Genomic DNA, 25,928 nt, shown 5'->3' on the forward strand with positions numbered 1-25,928 from the left:
AGAGGTAATGAACATGTTTGTGTTAATTCATTCTTCTGGCCAAGATGACCAGAAGTGGCTTTTTATTAGGACATAAAAGGCTTGATTCTGTTTCCCATAGATAAGAATTTAGTGTTATCTGAGACACCCTCACATATCTCCCTTGGACCCCACTTCAGAAAGGTGCAGATCTCTTTTAGTCCTGTATCATGTTTGCTAGCGCCATGTAGAGGTCTCGGACATCTTAGGCACCAGATGTTTGTGTTTAGGAAAGTGAACTGTGCATGAGGTGGCAGTTGGAACAGCTTTGGTCTTATACAATATTATATATATATAAACAGTATGCAGTTTTTGGGGCGTGCGTGTGTGTTTTGCAGTGTACGTTATGGGGATGTTTATAATGTCTGTAAAGGACTGAAGGTAAGAAGTAGGTGAGGAAAGAGCTGGATGACAACACACTAAACTGCTACAGATGGTTGGGCAGTGAACAAGTCAGAGCCCCTTCTTCTTTTGTGTAGGGAGGGGAAAGTGATGAAATTCACATTTTTTTAAATTGCTTTAATGTACTATTGGATAGTAACAGCTTAGATCATTGCATCCCAACAATGCTGCAACACTTGAACATTGTTTTTAACAAGGGGTCAAGGTATTAATTTTTAATTAGGGAAGACAAAGACAGGTTAACAGTTTACGATACTCCTATGTGTTCTTCATTTGGTTAGGCCTTTAGTTAATTACCACCTTAGGGACCAAACAATATCCCCTCACCCAAAGACTGTGCCATTATCCCTAATTATTTACATATTTTATAATATCTGCATTCAGGAGGAGATAGAGGGCTAAACTGAAACATGGATTCGGTACAAACAAATATTAGCTTTGTTTAAAGAGACAATATTCTCCAATGGCTAGTCTCAATCCTATTCACTACTCCCTGTTCTTTAGCCCAAACACTCATGTCTACCATCAAGCTCAAACTCTAATTTCTGCAGAAGGTGTTAATTAAGCCTGATTGACTTCAAATGTCTACTGAATCCAAATTTCCAGCTACCTCATAGAACAGCTTTGAAAGGACTGATGTTGTGATCCTCTGTCTTCCTCAATTCTTTGGACTATTACCTATGCAGAAAAGTGTACAGTCTTAGAAGGCATGGGTGGATGCCTGTTTAATGATGTTGATTAGTAGCTCTGTTTCCAGGACTCTGCTTCCTGACAGCTCCTCCAGTACATGTGCTTCCTGGTCCAGGCTGCTGATGCTCAGGCTGGGCAGGTGATTGCTGCTGGATATCTTCCAACTCCTGATTCTGAGTATTCTTTTTTTCTTTTTTGCCTCCAACTATCTTGCTCTGTATCGAAATGTTCTTGTTTGCCATCCAATCATCTGATTTCTGGCCAGGACCTCAGTGGTTCCTCTCTGACAATTTCCAAGGCTGCAGAAAGCTGCCAAGGGGGTCATTAGCACAAATCCATAAACATCTGCTGTGAAAGGATTTTTTTGCCAAGGATAGTAAAATTGCGAAGGAAGTAGAGCTGCCCCAAATAAGTCAAGGAGAGCAGCACTTCTTCTGTAAATGAAATCAGGCTCTGCTGGGAACAAGGAACTTTCCCTCTGTGTTCAGATTGATGGTTCAGCAGTCTGGTGTCTGAGCAGTCTCCTGGAAAGTGGAGCTGAAGGGGAGGGATTTGCTTCTGGAAGAAGAAAGATGGGAACTTAATACCCCTTCTGCAAGATGCTGAAGTAAGTGCAAGAGATGGAAAGAGCAGCTCAGAAGCAGAAGGACAGGGTACATGCATACATAATCTACAAACAGATCAGGGTGTGGTCATAGTTATCTTGAGGTTTATTTATACAGCTCATCTGCACATTGCATGGTGCAGAATGTTAGGTGATGATATAGGTGGTCTGATACAGTGGATGTTCTATCCTCCCTTCTCCTCTTTTCTCCTACTTGGTAAATTTGTACATAGCAAATGTACACACGTGCTTGCGTCTAATCCATGCGCTATGTGCAAGGCCAGAAAAGCAAGGAGAACACTAGTTTCTAAGTTTATCCACCCGTGTAGCACCCAGTGGCTTATTGGGAATGGAAATAATTTGGAAAAAAAATTATCTGCAGGTTATGGATGTTCACTTAATGATGAAGCACATAACCAATGATTATGGATGTCTGAACATGTCCAATGCCCCTCAAATCAGGCTTCTAACTGCAAAAGAGATTCTACGATGGACGACTTTGCAGGCACATTGAACAATTGCATGATTCAGTACAAATGAATGTAACTTCATGCATAAAGTGATAAGCAATTAAGTCATGTGATCTAGAGGAAAGTTAGCTGGCAAATAATTTTTAAAAAATCTGTTTCAGAAGACAGCATGCTAAAATATTTACCTTTATGGATTACCATTGCTGCTGTTTTCTTTCTGAAGAAGTAAGTATGATAGGAAACCTAGATAGCAGCACCATCTATTTAAAGATACGCTGCCTACAGCTGGAATTCTCCATGCAAGATCATGATACTGGCAGCCCAAATCAAACTTTCCACTCACCTCCAAGTAAGGACATATCAAATACGTCTTTTGCAATCTAGTGGTAATTTTTGCCAAAGATTTTAGTATAAGTAGAATTGAGCCCTAAAAAGGAGGAGAATATTACTGGATTTTATATGTTAGCCTCTAGTGAGGGATGGGCAGTCCCCATGGTATGAAGACTTTACTATCAGCTGTGTACAATTTCACTAAACTTTTAATCAACTACTTTTTAATCTACTTTGAGTAGAGCACTTTCACTGAGATGTCCTTATGCCTTCACAGTTAGGAACAGGGACTTGAGGCTTGATATGGCACTGCAGCATTGTCTTTCAGGGATGTGTCTTTTGTCATTCTTGCACATTAACTGCCCAGATGTGGCCGCATTACAAGTCTTTAGAAAATGTCAGTCTTCATTTGCTCTTTGCACAGTTTTTAGGCTGGCTGCTGCATTCATGGAAGGGCATGTTTACAGTGAGTGTGCTCTAGCCTTTTCCAGATGTTCTTCCTGGTTCCTGTGGTACCAGAAATGAGATCAGCCGCATCCCCTCTTGCCCCCTTGAGGCTTCCCATGTACAGAGGAGAAAGACGCCTGAGTGGAAAAGGAGGGAGAAAGAACAAGGTCTAGGCTAGGATGGTAAAGAGGAAACAAAATGGGCTAAGGATCTGAAAGGCTAAAATGGCAGATCTTGGGGTAGACTTTGGCGGAGAGAGTAGGGAAGTCTGGGATTCAAACTGAGGACAGAAAGGATACCTGAGGCTTAATAATGAATTTAGGGGCAGGACGAAGGAGAGCGTCCCATCCATATAACCTGGAAGACTGGAACTGGTGCATCAGAGGTGAAGGGTAGCATGGAATGAAGAGGCGTGGAGAACCTGACATTAGCTAAGCCAGGAGTTTAAAGAAAAAATAGCCTGTGTTCATTGTCGCTAAATGACATCATAAAGTATATAGAACTGCATTAAGACTGTGGGTTTGGAGGTCAAACGCTGATGTTATTTTTGTCTCGCTAAACTAGACTAATAGAGAAATGCTGAGCTTTGGGTTTTTTGTTTTGTTTGTTCATTTTTTCTTCGTGCAATTTTGAAAGGGAATTAATTCCTTCTCTTTTTTTTTTTTCTGACAAGCATAAAAAAATACTGCTTCTCAAAGTGCAAGCACTTATGAGGACTCAGTGAACACAAGAGCCTGAAAAGCCCAGGAACACCTATAGTGCTTGCCTTGGAGCATGTGTTACACCCTGCATGATACTAACCATCCAGAGGACTGGTGTACCGCAGCACATGCAGTGACACCCTGCAGTGTGGTCGCTTCTGATATTTATACAGCCTAGAAAACACAGAGACTCAAGGGGGAAATGATCAAAGAATATAAATACTTTCTGGTAGAATAAGGAGCAATGGCCTGAAACTAAAAGAGGAAACATTTAGACTTGCTATTAGAAAAATGTCCTTAATGGCAAGAGCAATTGGGCAGAAGAGCAGATTACAAAGAAAAGAGATCAAGGAACTGCTGCTGTTTTAGACTGTATTACGTTGAGAATAATAGCAAAAGCCAACTTTACCTGTGGAAGTTCACTTTAAGTGTTTCAGACTTGTAAAGGGCAGGATCCTTTTATTACACTATACAGTTATTGTTTCTTTTCTCCTAATTCTTTTTCAAAGCAGTGGATATAACGCATAATGATTGCAACCAAAGGAAGATGGATGGGGAGAAAACCATAGGAAACTGAAAAAGTGCCTGAAGAGGTTCCGATAACTCCTCACCAGAATGAAGATGCAGCACGTATACCCATGGTATTTCTTGGTTACAACTTCTGGAAAACTTTTACAACAATGCTAAGTACCACGAACTGAACTACTTGGGAGAGCTGAGCCAGTTGTGACAGGAGGGATGTGCTCTACAGTATCCAAATCCTGTGCAATCTCACTCTTCCACTAGGCTGAAGTTTTGCAGCTCTGGGAACTGTTGGATCTGCCATGCTGGATACCCGGAAAAGTAGCTATATGGCAAAAAAAAGACTAGATGTGTTGTAGCATCACAGAATGTGTTCAACAACTGTATCATCTAAAGAAGGCACACCTCGAAAAGCTTTGCAGTGTTAATAAGTTTTCTCCTGTTCGTGTGCAGCTTATTGCCTTTTGCATATGGCTTTATATTGAGTCAGATTCTCAGTCATGCACTAACATTAAATTATGACAGTAGTAATAAGAAAAATAGTTACATAGTTACATAGTTTCAGCTTACATCATGATTTGATATCAGAGAACTGATTACATTATTTGAAATAGAGAGGCAATCATAATATCTAGTGCAAGATGTTGCAGAAATAAAATAATAATCTCATAATGTTGCTTTGTTTCTGATTTTTAATAGCAGGCAACATCTGGAATAAGTAAATGTTATCTAGTTTCATGAAATATTGAAAAAGCTACACACCAATCCCTTTTACTATTGAAAATAATGAATGCCTGTGGAAATATTTTTGAGTTATGACAGAAAGGAAATTTTTATTTTCTTAGCTACTCATTTACACTGTTAATATTAAAATTTAATCCATCTTTGCACAAATTCTCCAAACCAAAAATAAATAATCACTGACTGAGATAAATAATGTGGTGGCTGATTGAATATAACAGCTGGTAATGGTATTGGGATGCTTCAAAGCCCCAGCAGATGTTATGGTTCAAAGAGGGTGTTCATAAAAATACATATCTATATGTGCTTTACAAAGTATTTGTGGTTTTAATCAGCAACTTAAATCAATTAATATCCTTTACAGGAAAGATGAGGGAAAAATACCTATGGAAGCTGCAAAAGCTGCAAAGGTAGTTCTTGAGGTCAGAATGTATTTTTTCAAGACGAATGTTTCACTGAAGATCTGATGATCCAAAGTGTCTCATTCGCTTTTTCTTACATGAAATATGTGATGGTGCAGGTACTTCAACTGTGTGTCACACCAAGGACAGGAGAATTTCATTTAACCTCCACCATCCATTGATCACCTGCCATACACTCTTTGGCCTGAGATGGACTATTTGTTTTTATAATATAAAACTATATTTAGGGCACACATTTTAAACAAGATTTTGTTATTACTAAGCCTGTATGCTTAACTGTACATTCACAATTAATAGAACAAACCCAATGAGGATTTCAGCATCATCACACAAAAATAAACTTATTCCTGTGTCACGTACTCCTGGAAGCTTAATTGATAAAAGTGACAAAATGAATTTGTTCTTGTCTAGACTGCCCATATTTTTATTTTGAAGAGTAGAGTTTTTTTAATGCTATTTAAAAGAACTGCTACATTACACTGTGGCTTTGCAATAAAAACTCAGTGTGGGACAGAGGAACAGCTGTGCTATCTCGGAAACATCTTAGTGAACCTAGAATTGCCTCACTCAGATTTTTTTCTCTTTGTCAGAAACTTTGATAATGTGGCTGAACGCAGATTGATTTTTCTTTTAGTTTTCTCAAAGCTCTTAGAAAAAGGCATCATCTCTTTCCTTTTATCTATGGGAAAGACTTTTCAAAATACGTATTTAATTGAAATCCAGTTTTCCATCAAAATAAGTTCGTCTGTATGCTTTTGATCAGCCGAGCTTAGAACCACAAACTGTCACTATTTTCCTTGCTCCAGAAGGGGACTAAGGTAGTATGTCCACTGGAGAGGCAGAACTGTGCTGGCAAGAGGAGCCAAACCTTTCTTCCAGCTTCTTTCTTCTTGCCTTCACTTTATGTACTGGCTATACAGGGAACTGGGAATCTGTATGCAGGAGTGGTCTGTGTATACCGCGTGCAGGGATACAAGAAGGGTATTGTCCACAGTATCTTGTGATTGTTATCTGACCTCTATTTTGAATAAGATCTTTTTAAAATCTTTCCTTAGTAAATGGATAGTTCATTTTAAACAAATTCATTCACAGGGAAAATATGAGAATATAAGCAAATGCCTGCAGTATACTGAAACTCTAAAAATAATAATAGTACAAAATTCAGCACTGCAAAGCTGTTTCCTGCCTCCCGGGACCCAGACACTGGGTAACACTGATTGCCAGATCTCTGCAGCAACATGATGAGACTGGTGCTTTGGGGCTATGTCTCTGCTGAACAGCATTATAAAGAACAAGGCTTATTTTGGTCATGTAGAGCAATATTTTTTTTTTGTTGTATGGCTTTATAAGAATAAGCTTTACACTGACAGAGGCTGTAAGTATGCTTTTATTATTACTATCATAATAAAAAATGTTTCAGAAATATGCAGTATATAAAAACCTTTTTTTTGGCTACTTACGGTATTTTTTTGCATTAATTTGAAAAAAAATAATCTAATCTTAGAAAAATAAAACATTAGCTTACAAAAGTGTGAAATTTTTACACTTCATGGAAGAAATCTGCCTTTAACATCTTAAAGGTTTTCCTTAGTGACAGGGAAAAACTGTAATCTTTGATCGAATGAAATGTAGGAGGTTTTTTCAGTGATGGGAGCTCAGAGTAGACAGACTTTGCAAAAGCAGCATTCTTCATTTCTTTTCTTAAATCAGTGAGAGTACTGAGCACCTTCAAGGAAGACCTCAGCACTGTGCAGAAACAGACACAAAGGCAGCGCAATTTACCTAATATATTTGGGTTCTTCCTACCTTTTGTCATTTATTTACTATATATCCTTGTTATCTATACTTTCCTTTGGGTCCTTGCATGAAAAAGAGATGTGATGCTACCATCATAACCATGCTGTGAGATTTATTCAATGTCAAATCATCAGTCACTTGGAACCTCTTGTTAAGAGATGGGATTGCGTGAATGGAAGGCTATATCCCTCTCGTCTTCTCTCCCTTCTTTGAGAGGGTGTAGCCCTGCAGTATTCTAATTACTAACAGGCCCCATTTACCCTGAATGTACAGCACACTTACTCCAGATCGTGATTTCATGACTCCCTATCTTTTGGTCAATCAGTAGTGTTTCTTTTCTAGTCTTGTGGCTGACTGGACAAGATAAATCACATGAGTCTATCTCAGCCTTAACCATTTGTTAAAAGAAAGAAGTATGGATATTTTTTCCTGTTTGCTACTTCTCCAATGCGAAATAGGATGGAGATTATCTACGCTAATGTGCTCCATGAATCTGAGGCATGAAATAAATGAAAATACCATAATCACCCATTTGGAAATGCAGGAAGATTTAGACAGAATAATTACTGAAGCTGGAATTTAGCCAGGATGCCAAGTCTGAACACGTTTCCTGCTGCAAATAGAACCATGGAACCTTTCCTGACTGCGTGTGGCCAGGACCTGATTTTTTGCATGTGTTATAGCAAGCTGTCACCTCCTTTCAGTCTTGTCCTAAATTAAGAATGACATATTACATCCAAATCATAGACCTGCATTATCAACAGCTCATAGAACAGTCTTCAACACAATCAGTGTAAGTAATTTACCAGATAAAAGAATGTTAATAGCAAGTACAGTATAATTTATGTGGACACAAATTGTACCTATCTTTCAGAAGAAGAAAGGCACTGCTGCGCACAAAGAGTGGATCAAGAGCAAGGTCAAGTGTAAGCACTTCTGTTTAACATGCACAGCCTGAAAACAGCAGGCGGAGCTTTCAAAGACAGATGGAAATTATACGCAATAAAGTTATTATAAATAATTGCTGGTTTTTTCTCTCCTAGTGGGTTTGATATGGGAGAGGCAGTTATAAATGGAAGATCTATTCATTAGAAGGCACTTGATGAAGACCTCCTCACTTCATCAAGTTAGAGCTGAAAGTTTACAACTTGTAATACAAGAAATGGTCATTTTAGTTAGCTAAGTTTCTTAACTAGCATGTGTATATATATGTAAAACACTGTTACAAGAGATTTTGCTCATGGTTTTTGCATCTCAGTTATCAGTTATACATGTTCTGAATGCAAGCACAGGTGAAATTTTGTCTTTGGATTTAAGAAGCATCTTCTTTTTCTGAAAGTACCAGTACCTATAATGTACTAGGAATGGTCTAGGCTGTGAAAAGTATTTTCTTGATGTGTACCAGGGCTTGAGATTTGTTAGCTATACAAAAGATCGCATTTTGCCTAGATTTTTTTCTCTCTTCTAACTCCATCTCATAAGCAGAAAGACTGAAAGAAAACATTCAGAACTGCCATGATGTATCTTGATAGTATCTAACCACAAATCTTCCCCTTGTCTTCTCAGAGAACCTGATCTTTGCATCATGGAGTGTTCCCCAAATTTATCCCCTCAGCAAGGGAAGAAACCTCAGGTTCTTCACTCTGTGATGGAACACGGACTTTCTGAGGCACAGGAGAAAATTTACTTGTGAAAAGTAGAAAATGAATGAGGCCAGATGTGTCACACTGATTCTTCCTTGTGAGCACATATAAGTTCACTTAACCTGCTTCTGGGTATGTACGAATTTTCAATCCATCATCTTCACATTCTTGAGTCAACTTTGTGTCCAAGGGCCTGTGTCTCAGCCTTGTGTCTCAGGAGCTTTGCATAGCCGATAACGTATCTCATTTAGTCAGTTTTCTGATACTGTGAATTTGGATTTCCCCTAAGCCTATCTAGACTTTTAGTCATGCTCTGACCAACAGTAAGGGTGACGTGGTCTGAACAGGTAAGTGAATAATAAGAGATGTCAGCATTCTGCAGCAGTCATAATTATTGTAACTCTCCTGACCCCAGAAGAACTGTTGGTGATAGAAGGCCACTTTAGCAGATTTCTTCTTTTTGAAATACATGCCACAGCATGCAACAAAGGCAAACTTTCCAAAGTTCATAGATGGAACAGGAATCCCAGTCACAGTACATCAGACATTTATATGCATATATATGGAAGAATTACTTTACTGAAAGAGTGGTTTCTGGAACAGCCTGCCCAGGGAGGTGGTTGAGTCACCAGCCCTAGAGGTATTTAAGAAACGTGTAGATTTGGCACTTCAGGGCATGCTCTAGTGGCAGAGATTGCAGGGGGTTTTTTTGTGTGTGTATGGTTGGACTCGATGATCTCAAAGGTCCTTTCCAACTGTGAAGATTCTATGATTCTACACACATATACTGAACAAAGGTAACTGAATTAAAGTCAGCTTTCCACAAGTCCCCTTACAGGTAGGTCACACTACAGACCCTGTTTCTCACCATCCTCAGTTGTGTTCCTGCCTGAGCTCTCTCCCAAATTCCTTTCATGATGTATCCACTGCAAGGGAGTGAAGACATTAGCAAAAAGGCTCCTTCCTGTAAGAAAGCAAGGACCTGACCAGGATGACTGAGGAGAAATGGAATTTCAAATCACCCACATGAACCCCATTCACCTCACAAGTTATTTTTCTCTTTCCATAGTTCATTCTCTCTGGTAGCACTAAAGGAAAAATAAATGTTTTCATTGACATTTCAGAGACCCTAGTGGGGCTGAGGCATCTGCTGAATACTTTGCTGAAATGAAGCCTAAGGGCACAGGCCTGTTCTGAACTCCATCTTTTATATATCACCGCACACAAATTGTTCGTTGTTTGGAGAGGCCTAAGGATACTTTTCTTCTTCCTATCGGTGATGCTTCTATCTCAGCCCAGTCCTAAAAGGGCAATCTAATAACATCAGTTTTCTCTTCCGCTACAGACCATGTTGCACATTACTAGTACAAAGGAAAACCCAGTGTAAGACACCAATTCTTATTTTCCAGAAGAAACGTCTTTGGCCTTAAGTTACCTTTATTTTCTTGAAAATGTCATATAAAATTTGCAGGGCACATTTCCCCCCCCCCCTTTTTTTTTAATACTAATTAACTTGCCTCTTTCAAGAAAGTAAACTGGATGCAACTTGAGATTTCACATGCTTCCTAGAAGATTAATATTTAATAACAATGTGGACAATAATCCATAAATTTCATAGAAATAAGGAATAGACCAATGATCTGGGCAGGGCAGCATAAATCAGTCCTAATCCTAACTGAATCTGCTAGTGGGCAGATAATTTTAATCTGTGTTGCCACACTGCACCAGAGGTCTGTGAAATTCTTTTCAAGCATCCCTGTTATGGAGTGAAAAGTGACCACTCATGTCTTTGCTTGTTTTAAACGGAATTTGTAGAAAGCTGAAAAAAAATCAAGACGCTAGAAAAAAGCATATAATCCCCAAATAAAAGTCCATCTTCAGCTTCAAGAGAAAATAGTTTGTCTTGTGATATTGAAAGGATTGTTGCTTTTTTTTTTTAAAATAGGAAACTTATGAGAGCAGAAAAATTCCCTAAGATTCCCAGTTTTCTGAAGAGCTTCTTCCTTGACTCTCCTCTGCTTTCCTCTTGCCAACAACCTTCTTACTCAAAGGTACAATGCACATCTCTCTCTCTTTCTTTTCAGCCTTCAAAAATAAACCTGATAAATTTCCCTGAAATCTATATGACACAGACTCCTTCAGATTCCTTTCATAGAAAGTTAATTTGGGGTTACAAAAATCTTTTTTTTTACCAAAAGATTGATAAATAGCAAACCAGAGCTGACTGTCATATCATCCTTACAGTTGTACATACAGTCTACAAAAGAAATTCAAGCAACATTTTATTTCTCTTCTCTTTGCTGTTTGTTTCAATCTTGTTTTGTCTGTTGGGTTGTTTCATCTTGTGCCTGTAATTTTGGTTATATAATTATTTTCACTAACATCATGGACTATGACTCCATGCCTCTCTAGGCCAAGAAATTACATCCTGGTGACTTCAATCTCTATGTATTTCAGACCTTGTGTATTACTCCTAACCAACACACTAAAACCAGGTGTGATCGCTGCCAGTTTTGGTGGATAACCTATTTTGTCTGCTATATGAAGTACGTATTCCTGTTCAGTCTTAAGGCTCTTCACAACATTATTTACTTTCACAAATACTGTGTTTGGCTAGCAATTCTTCCAGATTTAGATAAGTTAGAACCAAATAAGGATATTGCAAGCTGCAGGTAACTCATGATCAGTCTTTATCCTGGTACTTTGTCTGGAGACCACAAGTGATGTTCTTCATCCAGTATTATGCCGTCAGGCAACTCTCGTTTCAGTTTGCATTGTGGAAGGAAGCTGACCCTTCCTAGTTCTGAAAAAGGGCAATGAATCAATTTTTTTCCATTTATGGGGAATTCCTCAAGGAATGGGAGAAACGTTTGCAAATTATACAAGCAGACAAAACCCACTTGAATTATCTGTCGATTACTGAGAAATAATGAGTTGAGTGGGAAAAGATTGCTGTTCAATGCAATACCGTGGGGTGAAGCGAGAGGAAGGGCATAGAAAGAAGACATTGAAAACGATGAGCTGGGAAAATGATCTCTTCAGCTCATGCAGATTTGATCTGTGAGTAGCTGCCATCTCCAATACCAGAAAAAGGGTGTGGTAGCCGTCGTGAGGCTAAGAATGTGTAAATTATGTTTCCTCTACGGATAATAGATGCTATACAGGGAAAATCTGTAAGATTCAAACTGCTACTTGGAGTGAAATCAGTATACAAAATGATGACATCTAGGTTTTAACAGGAGCCAGATCTGACTGGCTAAAATGACTGAGAGAAAAAGGGTTTCAGAAGCAGGTCTGAGGCAAATAAGAAACCTTTTTGCTACGAGCCTGAGCTGATGGCTGGGGCAGACATGACGAAATATCAGAGAAAGAGGAGATTTTAAGTAATTTCTGACTTTTGAAGGATATGCTATACAAGACACTAAGTAGATTGTCACTTATCATCGGGACTTTTTTTCTTTATCTACTTCTGTATAGCTCTCAGAACAAAGACCCCCTAATCCTACTTGAAGCTTTCGGTCACTATTTTAACAGAAACTTCACGATGGAGATCAGATCCAGTGAGTCTGATACCAGCAATCACAACTGATGGTCTTGTTTGTCCTTCCGTGACCTTTTCAGAAGCTCTGAAACAACACAAAATTTATAATTAATCCATGGGTGCATTTTCTTTCCGTTTCACAGAGTAGTTAAAGCAGCTGTATTTATTTATTTGAAAAATCAATAGCGTGGAATTTGTTGAAACAAACCCACTGAGAACATGAAAAAATTGTGTCCTTTCAAAGTGCTGGTGTGCTTTGCTGTTGATTTTGCAACACAGATCATGGAAATATTTTATTGGATACTCTCTGGTTTTAAGAGAAGATCAGAAGTTGGTAATCCAGCTCAAAAGTTTTGAGTCCACAGGCCTTTTTTCTCCAATTACAAATAAAAATCTTTCATTGAGCTTAGATACATTAAGGGGATGAGAAAGACTATCTCAGAAGCTAACTAGAAATTAAAAAGCATGGATTTTTTAAATGTTTATTGAAGCAATTTTAATTTAGAGATTAACATAACTGAAGAGATACTGTGAAAACTTACTAGATGGTTCCCACTGAAGAGTCATTGTGAACGCACAGTAAAATAATGAGCATTGTATTTTTAATTTTCTCCTTTTGTTTATCCACAATCAACAATTAATATCTTAAATGAAGGCACAACTGATATTTATATCAGAAATCACCAAAGTGTACCTTTGTTTCCAAACCAATTTGTTTTAAGTACTCCAGGATTTGCTTGGATTTTTTTGCCTTATCTGTGAGGGAAAGTGAATTGGAGTGTGATTTTTTTGCCTCATCTGTGAGGCAAAGTGAATCTACCTCATCAAGTGAATTCGAGAAGATGCCTTTTCAGGCAGACCTGTTATTGGCTAGAAGACGTAACTCCAGCAAAATTCAAAATACAACATATACATAATTTTTCTGATTTAATTGGAGAAGGTATTTCTGGTATTTTATTCTAGAAGAAAGACTGGGTGGAAGACAGGTGAGGGTGGCACACAGCTGGTGTGAAGCTGGTGCTGCGGGACCCACAGTTTGGTAAGGATGGACTACAAAAGGAGGAGCAGAGATTTAGCAGTCCATAAATCCTGCAGAGCTGCAGAGAGTTGACATTTACCAAAGAGAAGACCTTGAAGGAAGGTCTGAAAGAAATGTAACAGCTGGGAGCACAATTAATTGACAAACACTGAATGCTGTGAATATTAAAAATAAAATGTGCAGAAATAGAATTTTCCTTCTTGTAGTTATGTAGACAACAGTATTTTTTTTTAAATGTGTGTCGTGTTTTGTTTCCAGTACCTATTGCATTCCAGTTTGTTTTTATAGTATAGTAATATTTTACATGATTATTTTTACTTCTTGTTGGTGTTTTTACACTCATTGATTTTGATGTATAACTGAATTGCATGCGGCTTCATTGTCTAAAGTAATCTTTTAAAACAAAGATCCTCTCAGAGAAAACAGTATCTCCAATTTTGTTTTTTCCCATAGCAAGACAACATTTTGTTACATCTTCCTGATATGGATTGAAGTTATGAAGGCACTGCTATTAGAATTATTAAAACTGGTAACTGTAGCTGTTTTAGCTCCCTCTATTTTGTATTTGTTCTGCTCCCTCACTCTGACAGTGTAAGAATTTATTTGGTTTTGTCTTCCTTGCTGCCTTCAGCTCTTCTCATAAAGACAACAGGATTCTTTCTGTGTTGCCGTTGCTCAGGTTTTGCCAGTGATTTTTAAGATTTTTTTTTAAGCCTCTAGGTGTCTTGGACTGATTTGCAATTTGCTGAAAATTTGAAGACAAATACTGAGCTGGTTCATCACTGATGAAAAAAGTTCCATAATTAAAATGGAAATGCAAGGCGGTTTGAAGGATGAGGTGAGAAAATACCTACTATAAAAGTAATGGCAATTTTGTATCATGTAACATTATGTGAGGCTTACTGAAACTCATTTATTTTGTTTTATATTTAACTGATTTTTGTATCACTTCCACAGTTTTACTCCGTTATAACTGATTTTATAATTTGGCTCCAAGAAGAATAGCGAAGAATGAATTAGCTTCAAACTGTCTTTCGTTCCCCCCCCTTATCCTAGCCCAGACTGGATACATAAAAAGGATTAGGAGGGAGGGAGCACTTAACCTTGAACATTTACAGCAGAAGTAGAACGGTAGTGAAAGTATAAATTATTATAAAGTGCCCTCTGGAGATTTTAGGCAGAACTAGTTACAGATAGGTTCTGCACCTGTAGCAGATACATGCAACAAATGCAAAACAGCTTCCATGCCAGCTCATTCCTAGTTAAGCCAAGAGTTCACCAGATCCATAAATCACAGGTTCTGGATCTCTGCCACTTGTTATAAATGCAAAAAGATGCAAAAAAGAAACATGGAAAGGATGATACAGAAAGTTTATTTCAGAATGGTGTTATATTTACTTATTATCATAAATGTATGTTATAGTGATATTTAAGTGACAAATGTTATTTTGCCAGTACTTATTATTGAATGCAAAAATATTTCTTTCCTGAAACGAAAAGCTTTTTTCATATAGCAAAATAATACCTGCCTGAGATGCCCGACTAGCAAAATGTGGATCAAAAGCAAGTTTATTCTGTGACCTTTCAGGATTTCTAAATAGACAAGGAAACATGATTTTCAAAATGCAGGCATATTTGCTACAGGCATCTTGAAAAGTCCCTAAGTATCATATGCCAAAGTCTCAATTTTACATTAAAAAACCTTATATAAATCTTAAGAATTTTCTTTAAAAAACTAAAACAGGATTACATGATAGTCAATAGGCAGGAGGCAGGCAGCACCACACCATAACCTACGATACTGCACATGAAACAGCAGTGTGCCTTTGCAGCAGAGTCAGCCACCCGCACCCCGGGTAGTATTTGGGAACATGTAGTCACCAGGTACACAAAGGGAAGTGATCTTTCCCCTCTGGCACTTGTAAGACTGTGTCCAGTTTTGGTCTTCTCATTACACAAGGACACTGTCATTCTGGAGTGAGTCTATGCAAGGGTGATCAAGATGGTCAGGGGGCTGGAGAACATGAGGTACGAGGAGAGGCTGAGAGCTCAGCCTGATCGGGTTGGGGTAGAAAAGGCTAAGAGGAAACTTTGTGGCTGAATACAACCATGTAATGGGACAACATAGAGAAGATGGAGCTAGACTTTTCTCAGAGGTGCATGGTTATCAGATGAGAAAAAACAGAAACATGTTGGAACATGGGAAATTCTGATTACTTATTAGCAATTTGTTTATCACAAGATAAGCACTGCAAGAGGTAGTCCAGAGAAGTTGTGGAAACACTCTGCTGTCCTTGAAGGTGTTCAATACTCCACTGCACATGGTCCTGAACAACCTGGTATCAAACCTGATGTCTTGGAGCAGAGGCTTTGTTTAGATGACATCTGGACATCCCTTCCAACCTAAATTACGGTTCTGTGATTCTATTGGTGTACTACCATCAAGTTTATATTGATTATCACAGTTACAAAGCTAAATAAATCTCTTCCCACTTTATGGCATTTTTGAGTGCAATCCTTCAAATATCCAGCAAAGTCTTGCCACATGCCCAGCAGAGGGATTTTTAATCCCATATGAGCCTTGTGCCTCCTGCATAACTGTTGTTCCTGCTCTCCTGGTTCAACTTTGAGAGTTCTGTGTCTGTTGGTAAGCTCAGTAACCAGATAATGTACTTAAAGTCAAAATACTGCTTAGAAAGTTGCACTTGGCAAGCTATCTTAAGCTTTGCTAGTGCTTCATGACCTTCGCTCCAGCAGACAGGAGCATCCATCAGCGTACAGTGTGTATTGCAGTCCCTCAGTACTGATCGTTCCCCCTCATTCTAAGGTAGAAGGTATGTTCCAAGGTACCGCAACATTTCAGTCTGATACGTCTGGGTCATACGAGCAACTTCATTCAGCATTGGCAAGTATACACAGTACTCCAGGTGTCGCATCATTCCTTGTCAGGCAGCACCTGGAGTACTGTGTCCAGCTCTGGTCTCCGCAATTCAAGAAAGATGCGGGCAGACTGGAAAGGGTCCAAAGGAGGGCAATGAAGATGACCAACGGGCTGGAGAACCTGCACTATGAGGGAAGATTGAAGTAAGTATTTTCTCCCTGGAGAAGACGAGGCTCAGGGGGACCTCACCACAGTATCACAGTACCTAAAAGGTGGCTACGAAGAAGATGGAGGCTCTCTCATCACAAGGAGCCACATGGAGAAGATATGGGACAATGGGTACAAATTACATTGAGAGAGGTTTCATCTCGATATAAGAAAGGAATTTTTTACAGTGAGAACAATCAGTCACTGGAACAACCTCCCCAGGGATGCGGTGGAGTCCCCACCACTGGAGGTTTTCAAGACACGATTGGACAGGGTGCTAGATAATCTCATCTAGGCTCTGCTTCCTATGAAAGGTTGGACAAGATGATCTTTAAGGTCCCTTCCAGCATGGACTGTTCTATGGTTCTACAATTCTGAGTGCAGCTCTTTCACCCAGTTGCTGTCCTTGGTTGCCAGTGCTGCCATTACCACAACGCGCACCTCAGGTCACAATCCAGCAGACCAAAGAATTATCATAGAATTAGTTTAGTTTGAAGGGGAAACAGAACAAGGCAAGACATGTAAACATATTACAAAGCTTACTTTGATATTTAAATGCTTTTTTTCTCTTTTCCTGGCCATCTGAAAAAAGGTGTGGTGAATGTAGTCAATTGTAAATAGAAACTGTATTTTCTGTCAGCTTCATTGTTAAACCCGAGAACTGCTGACCACATATGAAGACTCCCGGTTTGAGCCGTCCCTCCTCTGTTTATTAACTCTATTAAGACTTAAGTGTATTTTTACAAGTTCATTAGTGTATTCCATTCTCTCTGATGTATTTTTTCCCACTATTATCAGATTTCATTATATGAGAGGAATTATCAGATCAACCCATTATACAGACGAGCAGCGTTAAGTCTGATTGGAATGACTACCACATTCCTGTTTCTCATGCGTTTTTTGGAAGAAGGTCTGATGGCCAATACTTAGTCAATACATAGTCCCCTTGTAGGACCTGTCTAATACATAACTATACAACATTAGGAAGTATGAAATAATTTTTCTGCTTGGTTTTCCATTTGGCATGGGTTTCAAATTGCATAATATAAATAATGCAAAAAGGTTTGCATAGAAAGCAGTATGTTTTGAGTCTCTGTTAGGAGAACTCTGATCCCTAATATAGCCAAAATCTGGTGCAGCAACTATTTTTGTACACTTTATCTGGCTTAGCCAGATGATTCAGAAGAAATATATATTATTTATGTATGAAGAAGACAGAACCTGTAAGAGAGCATACAAAAGTCCATTTTGATTAAGTCAACTGATGCACAACAAAATTTTGGTAGTTGATGTTGTTTCATAGAGAAAAATCTATTCAGCTATCTAGAAGAATATATGAAGAGTTTTCGCAGATATATTTTAAATATTTAACTATGCCATTAAGTCTTATTGACATTATGTTTTTATTTTTATTTGTCTGTACCATGAACATATTTCTGCCATACAGTATCTTCAGAGCAATAAAAGGAAAAAAAGGCCACGTTCTAGAAGACTGAAGGCGGCATCCTACTGGTACCTTTGGCTTAAGTAATTTGCACAATCAGCAATTCACTACCAAAGATCCTGGTCTTGTTATCATCTTGTGTAAACCCAGTCATTTGTGAAATCTTTTGTCATTCCATCATATTTTGAAATCAGTACGTTTAAGGCATTTTACAAAATGACTGATGTATAACTAGCCAGTGAAACCTAGCTTCCTACTGTACTATTGCTAAGAAATCTGAAATCTTCTGTTGGAAAGGTGACTCCAGCAACTTACATTATTGAAGAGAAGTAAAAAATATCAAGTAAAACTTTTGCCACGTACCTTTTATTTAATCTTGTGTTCTGCACTTTGGACGTATTTTGCTGTCTTCCTTTGGTTGAAATTTCTTTGAATGAAATTTTTTCCTGGTGGATCCTTTATAACTTTTTATTGGATGTTTCTTCTACCTTAAATAGACATTGAGAAAGAAATATATTGTCCTTTTTTCTCATTTTGTGGGAAGCGTTCCATATTTGTGATTGTGTTAGGCTTTTTGCTCCCCACAGCACCTGATTTCAGAGGAATATTGAGGGACAGCATCCTACAGTAGGTCTTATGAACACATCTGTCTTCCAAACCAGTTTTTCTGTGGTGACTTGTGTATTGATCTTTCCCCTGTGAGGTCCCATAGACTGGTTCATTATCCCTGACTTACAGAATGTCCATTTCCATGTGGCAATACCTCTGGCTCACAAGAACTGTCTCTGTTTAATGGCAGAAAACAATCATTGTCAATTCACCGTGTTTTTATTTGTTCTTGGTGATCACATGAGCACTCGCTGACATCCAACATAGGTGACAGCTAGCCCTTGCCATCCAAGAGATGGAAGGGGAGCCTACCTAGATCAACTCAAAAAATAGCAGGCATCTGCAGGCTACCTGGGGACAACCACTTCGGAGTGCTTGCAAATTCACAGAATCACAGAATGGTGGGGGTTGGAAGGGGCCTTCGGAGATCATCTAGTCCAACCCCCCTGCCAGATCAGGGTCACCTAGAGCAGCTTGCACAGGAACGTGTCCAGGAGGGTTTTGAGTGTCTCCAGAGAAGGAGACTCCACCACCTCCCTGGGCAGCCTCTTCCAGTGCTCTGACACCCTCAAAGTAAAGAAGTTCCTCGCTGTGCTGAGATGGAATTTCCCGTGTTCGAGTTTCTGAACTGTCGGGTTCCTGTGAAATGCCCGGGTGCCCGGTGCCGCCAGGCCTGCGGATCCCCCCCCCACGCTCTTCGGCTCTCCCTCTTCATGGCTCACCCCGTGGCACCTTCAGAACCCCAAAATTAAACTTCACCAACCTCAACGAAGGCTCCCACCCCGCCGCACGCGGCAGACACCCCAACCGCCACCGACCGCCACCGACCGCCACCGACCGCCACCGACCGCCCCGCCCCGCCCTGCGCCGCGCCGCGCCGTGCCGTGCCCCCTCCTCCGGGCAGGGGCACAGCCGCTGCCCTGCCCGCCCCTCGGCGGAGCCCCGCCTCCTTGTTTATGCTGAGCCCCCGCCCCGCTGGCGCTTCCTTCCTCCTTGGCGTCAGCCGGCGGTGGCCCTGACGTCAGGGGCCCGGTCCGCACCTCGCGGGCGGTGGGGGCGCGGCGGGGCGGGGCGGAGGGTGGAGGAGGAGGAGGGGACGGGAGGCGGACGGGCGCCAGGCGGAGGTGGGGGGGGGGGGGCGCCCCCAAGATGGCGGACCAGATCCCGCTGCACCCGGTGCCGCGCAGCGCCCAGCGGAGAGCGGCCTATTACACCAGCGCCGCGGCGGCGCAGAGGCACAACAGGTATGGGCGGGGGCGGCGCAGGCCCGGCGGCGGCTCCCCACACCGCCACCCCCTCCCTTCGAATCTCGAACGGCGGGCGGGGCGGTCTGTGCCCCTCGCCCAGCCCCGTTGCTCTGTGGGGCTCCGGGACCGCCCGCCCGATCCGTGGGGAGGGCGGGAAGGGGTGGCGGCCCCCCTGCAGGCCGAGAAAGGAGGTGGCAGCAGCCCCTGGCTCTCTCAGGCCTTCGCGGTCCTGCTCGCCCTCCTCGGCCCTCCTTGGGGGAACGCGTCCCGCTCCCCCCGTGGTCCGGCGGCGGGGAACGGTGCCGGGACAGGCCGTGGCGGCGGCGGGTGGTGCCGCAGGGCCCCGCGGGAGGATGCGCAGGGCGGCCTCGGCCCCGGCCCCGCGCCCGCGGGTGAGGCCTTGGCTGCCCCGGCCCCGCGGGGCGCCGCCGCCAACTCCGCGCAACTCGGGTCCCTTGCCCGTAGTTTACTTGGGAGCGGGGTGCCCACTCTGGGTGGATAATTTGGGCGTCGTTAGTAAATATGCTGTGAGGTAGCTGTTGTGTATTCTTGCATGTAAGGATTAAAAAACCTCAGAATTTCTTGGGATGCACTATATAGGGGGTTAAGTAATTTGAAGAAGCCAGTTTAAAGGTCGGCCATCAAATTAAGTTTTCAGGCAAAGATTGAATCTTTCTTTGCTTCCCATTATTCTGAATAATTTCTAGGTATACTATTGTGAGCAAGGAAAAACTTTGCTACGTAATTTTGGTATGTCCATTGGACAGCACTGTTACAGTGGAAGATATGATTATAGTTAGTTCTTTGAAGGTTTTTTTTTTTTCTCTCTTCTCTTGGTTTTTGTAGGACGCTGGTTGTGTATACAAGGACTGGAGGGAGCAGTTGTAGGATCTGAAGTAAATGGACTTTCTGAAAACAGAATAGTTGGTGCCATTCATCAATGTTCATGTGTCATCATGAATAAAATGGATTTACTTTCTCAGAATGGAATAACTAACAGAATTAAAACTGTGCAAAATAGGTTAGGCTTAAATCATGTTGTCTTGATTCTTAAACTAGATAAAAGTAATTTTTATGAATATTCACAAGCTTGTAGGACAGTCTGCCATAGTAGTAGTTTTCCCCATCTTGCTAATACTTGAACGTCCAACAGCTTGGAGTAGGTTTGTCCTCTGTTTTGAGGTAAGCACAGCGTTACCATCATCATGCCTGTGCCTCAGAGAATTGAAGCTCTTCCTGGAATCTGTAAGCTTCTCAGTAGGTGTTGTGCTTTGCAGGAAAAACTGAAATGAGGGAAAGGCAAAAACTTAGTCTAGACCATGAAAGGTGTCAGGTGGTTCTGTTGTAGGTTACCTGGGAGTCTTTTGATGATTTGAAAAATGCTACAGATATGATGGGCTGAGTTCATAAAACAGCTAGATACACAGTTTTATTGAAGGTATGTTTGCAGGCAGTAGTTACAGTTATTTATACAAACTGTTTAAACCTGGCTCTGTAAGCACATTTGGCAAGCTGTAAGATCTAGCAAGGAACTACCAATTCATTACATATCTGCTTCTTCTACTCTATCTTGTTTGATCAACATCACCCTCTAAAGATTGTGGATTAAATCCCTTCTAGTTTAGATTACATCTTTCAGAGTTATGGTCTTTTATAATCTATGTGTTGTTCAAGTGCAGGTGGTACGTATTTAGCTTGCTGATCCTCTACACAAATGATTACCTATGATTTTCATTACTTTAGTTCAACTACTTGTAGGTTTATAAAACCTTTAACAGTCGACAGGCATGTTTATTACATGTCTTTATTTCAATCACTTGGTTAAATAAATTGCCCTTTGAGTTCTGAGAATCAGAATACATGTACCAACTTCTGCACTCACTTTAATTCTTCATATTTTTCCTAAGGTGAGTTGAGTAGGTTGGTTATTCTTCAAGAATACCATGGGCTGGATTTCTGCGAGCACCTCTTGTGTGCTTTGAAAGGGGTCTGATGGACCTGTAACAAAAGCGTGGGAATGCTTGTGTAGATTCTACCACAGGTGTCTTGTGTAAAGTCGAAGAGGAAATATGGCAGTGCAGATAGTTGAACTGCAACTTTTAAGTCTTATGACTCTAACCTTGTAGACAACTCCAGTGTCTTTATGAATGATTCATCCTGCTTTTCTAATCTTTATCTTCAGCACAGACTTTGAAGAAGCCTTGCATTCCTGTGGAAACTGCAGTAAAGGTCCTGATGTTCCAGATACTTATAAGAGGGTTGAAGTGAAGGCATTGAGGCCTCTGATATGCAGAAAGTTATCACGTGCATATATACATGTGGATTTTGCCTAAAAGGGTATAATTCATACTTCCGAAGATGTCTAGAAACAAACACCAATTAAAATACAATAGAGTTGTATTGCAAATTTCAGGTTTAATCCAGTACTGTGGTTTCTGGGCCCTCAAGAGTCTTTTGACTTGTTGTCATTCATTTCTTCAGTGAAGAATTTAGAATCTTTTGAAAGTCTTATACACAGATCCTTAACTTCAGTGTGGTAGTGTTTTTAACTCACATTGATTGCCCTGCTACTGTGCAACATCAGTTAATACAACTTGTCAGTTACTAACCTTGAGGGGCCTCAGAGCTGATTTGTAGGATGACTTCTTTTGCTTGAACTGAACAGTCTATAGGAGTCTTTGCTGATGTTGCTGTAGTTTACTTTGCAGTGAGGACAAAGACTTTCTCATTCGGTGTTTGTCCTTAACGTGCTTTGTGCTTTTTGAGATTATTTTGGCAGACTGATAGCAGGTATTTTAAAGCTGGAATATGTTTTTCCTGCACACCTAAAAAAAACTTTGATGATACACACCTGAAACTGTACACTTTTGTATAAAATTGTAGCCAGTTAAGAACCATGAAACGTCCTGGGATGTACTTAATATATAAACATGGCAAGATTAGTGTATTTTATATATTCACTTTGTATATGTTAAGGCCTGTTTAAAAAAAAAAAAAAAAAAAGAAAGAAAAATACATATTAAATGTTACGTATGGCTCAGTGAACACATTCATCCTGTTCTGCTCTTATTTCTGATGTTTAAGGGCAACTTACTACTTTCGCAGTAGAAATTCAGGTTTTATATCTTCTGCCATCTTCGTCTACCTCAGATGGACAGAGACCCATTTGTGTGCTACTGTTAGAAACTAGGGAAATCTATCTTGAAGTAAAAGGTTGTTAATCTTCAAATTATTAAAAAAATTCTTGGTGGTATTTAATATATTCAGCTTGAGTAGTAGAAGGCTTGGGGAAAAAAGAGGTGGTTGTTTCAGCACCTTGTCCTTCAGCATGAAGGATCTGTTATCTACAGGAAAAATACCTGCTGCTTTCTGGTTATGTTGTGAAGGGAAAAGAAGAACAGGGAACATCCGGGATCACCTTAAATTTTAAGTCTCCCTGCACATGCTTGTTCTCATATGTTAGGCTTGTACTTGTCATCATCAGCCCCAGAGTAATCAACTGCGAAACACAGGAAGGAAGTTAACTGTGCTGTGGCTGTGGTGTCATGTGACATCGATGGAAGGAAAACAACAAGTGTGGTGGAATTTTGAAGCTGCTAAGGAGTTAAACAGTAGTCAACCCTCATTTATCTATAAGCAGAATACCTGGTTTGTTCAGGTGTCCTGCACTTAAAGCATATGATGACAGCAGAATTTGGTCTAGTAGGGCTAAGGTGTGATGTGTTGGGACTCCTGAGCTGGTACCAAAAAATCAGGTCTTACTAGCTGTGTCCAGTATTACATAACTTCATTTGGACTCCAGGTGTTCACAAAGGTGATGTCATGAAAAACACTCGCTCAGTGGAAGAAATTGTCTTGCATGATTACTCATAGTATGGGTCACACTAGTGTACTTGTGAATGACCCCATGAAATATATTAGGTGGTTGCAGCAGGGCAAGTTGTGGAACAGATCAACTGCTGTTGCTCGTCTCTGTGGTTTGTTCAGTGATAGAGCAACCTTGTTTTAAGGCAGCTGACTATACTGTTATTTTTGATTTCTCATTCTTATGTCATTAGCAAAAAAGAAAATTACACGAAAAGGGAAAAAGAACAAAATAATCAAATAATGTGTCCTTTGTCCAGATAAATGCAGCATACTTGTTGCTTAACAGCTGGTGGATTGTAGCTTATTTCAAGTGACCTACGTATAATAGAAAAGAATCTATTCCAGGCAAAATTGAATGGAAGTCTGCAGAACTCAGAGTTTGCTGAGAATTCACTTGCTTCCCTGATACTTAAAAATGTCAAACAAATTTTCGTGTTATGTGGAAAGTACGATGATGTAATGTGTTATTACTGTGCTAATGCTTTTCATTTAAATGAAAGCTGTTCCCAGCAATGATGTAGTCCTTCTGGTTTTCATTTTTCAAGGTGTTTGGCTGGGTTTCACAGTGAACCACCAAAAAATAGAGACATAGAAATGTCAACAGATACTACTAGATTCATATACAGTAATTCTGTCATTTTTTTAATTTCTGATGTCTGAAGTGAGCTTTTTTAAATGCTTTGGTACCTGGTGCCTGCTGTCAATTGTTAGAAGCGCATGTTCTAGTTCTGAACTACAGTGTGATTTTCATAGTTCAGATGTTATTCTTCATACTCTAGTGGCAAATTATATGCCAGGGTTTTGATATTTTAAATGTAATAATTAAGAATGAAAACTTCCCCAAATAAATCAAAATGTATTTGTTGAGACCATGTAACAATTGGAGCTAATAGGACCTAACATCTCTTGTAGAATGGTGTTTGCAGAAAGCTCATAGTTTATTTTGCTCTAACTGTGGGTTGGGAAAGCCTAATGTTTGTAGTTGTTCAGAAATATAAGCATTGATATGTATCAGTAGAATTTACCTGTTGCATGGGGTTTATGCAGTGATACTTGGTATTTCTTGGAGTTTTTCTAAATTGTTGCTAGTTCCTATGATTCTCTTTCCCTGGGTACTTCTGAATGTTTAGAACAAAAGTTCTTACAATATTTGGGCAGAGTTTTACAGGTTTCATTTTAATCTGCTCTTTTTCCCCACACACCTGTTTATTGAACGGCTCTGCATATCTCATCCTGAAAATGAGTTTGAAAATCCTGGATGAATCTGAAAGATTGAAAATATTGACAATAATTTGAATTTCAATATAGCTTCTGTGATAAACCATTCTGAAGATGGAACTGAATTTACTTTTGAGTGTTTATGTTTTAAAACTACTGTTGCAAAGTGATAGTTACTTCTTCAAACATCTGTTGTTTGTCCATAAGTAATAAATTGTTTAGTCCAGCAACATAAACTGTGTTTATGTTACTTCTTTTGTAGAAATATCATATTTAATGCTCTTCATCCTACTACTCAGAATATGGTCACAGAAACTCCTAAAAGTTAAGCAACTGTGGGAGTGTGCAGGAACGGGTACTACTTGTTAATTGGCTGCATGTGTACTGGCACGCTTACACCTGATTGTGGAGAAAGCTCATAACATCATCCTGGTTAACAGGATAACATCATCCTCGTTAACATCATCCTGCTTTTTTTAAACCAGAGCCCCTGTCTTGTGATGGTTTTTTCTCCACTCTGTGACACGCGTACAGAACCGGCAACTAAGTGGATGCACCATTGCACATTAGTCTAACCTTCTTCTCTGCAGGACAGAAACTTTCGTTGCTGGAGACAGCAACCCAGTAAGATGTATTGGTTGTTACTGTGATACAACATTACAAATATTACAGGTTCAGCCCATACTTGCTAGAAAAGTCACGAACTCTGAACAACCAAAAGTGGTATTCCTGATAAGTGTTTTATGTTACAGCTGCTAATATATAGATGTTGAAGTGCATTGGAAATGAGAACGCATTAAAATACACAGCCTTGTATGTTATGCTGATATATTCAAATATTTATTCAAATATACCTCTATGTTTTAGCATAAGGAGGAACGGATCAAATGAGGTGCAAAGAAATCGCTGTAGAAGTATAGTTAGGAGAACTGTCTGTACTGTTATACCATTCTTACAAATGGGATCAATCAATCGTGTATGTCCTTTTTGTTTTTACAGGAGACCTATTGCCCTCCTGTTTTGTACTGACTTCACCTGCAATTCAAAGTGTTTGCCTCTTTTGCAAAGCAAAACTTCCTTTCATTTCA

The 25,928-nt window shown here is 39.9% G+C and overlaps 1 protein-coding gene and 1 long non-coding RNA gene across 7 annotated transcripts in view; one reads left to right on the forward strand and one right to left on the reverse strand.

The window, feature by feature from the left end:
* Positions 1 to 10,350: 10,350 nt before the first annotated feature.
* LOC128905591 (uncharacterized) lies at positions 10,351 to 19,326 on the reverse strand. Its single transcript, XR_008464909.1, has 3 exons — positions 19,272 to 19,326; positions 18,263 to 18,387; positions 10,351 to 12,413 (listed from the first exon to the last, which is right to left on the reverse strand). It is a non-coding gene; the product is annotated as an uncharacterized LOC128905591 (long non-coding RNA).
* A 291-nt stretch (positions 19,327 to 19,617) lies between these two features.
* Positions 19,618 to 25,928, forward strand: part of ATP9B (ATPase phospholipid transporting 9B (putative)) — a 174,748-nt gene continuing 168,437 nt past the window's right edge. For all 6 annotated transcript variants that reach the window (XR_008465058.1, XR_008465059.1, XM_054192859.1 and 3 more), the window contains exon 1: positions 19,618 to 19,752. Coding sequence is in view for 4 of the 6 variants with exons in the window: in XM_054192859.1 (XP_054048834.1) it covers positions 19,658 to 19,752 (95 nt within the window). In the remaining 2 variants the exon portion in view is untranslated. The remainder of the gene's footprint in view (positions 19,753 to 25,928) is intronic.

This window comes from Rissa tridactyla, chromosome 2, assembly GCF_028500815.1.
Source record: "Rissa tridactyla isolate bRisTri1 chromosome 2, bRisTri1.patW.cur.20221130, whole genome shotgun sequence".
Taxonomy (NCBI): Eukaryota; Metazoa; Chordata; class Aves; order Charadriiformes; family Laridae; genus Rissa; species Rissa tridactyla.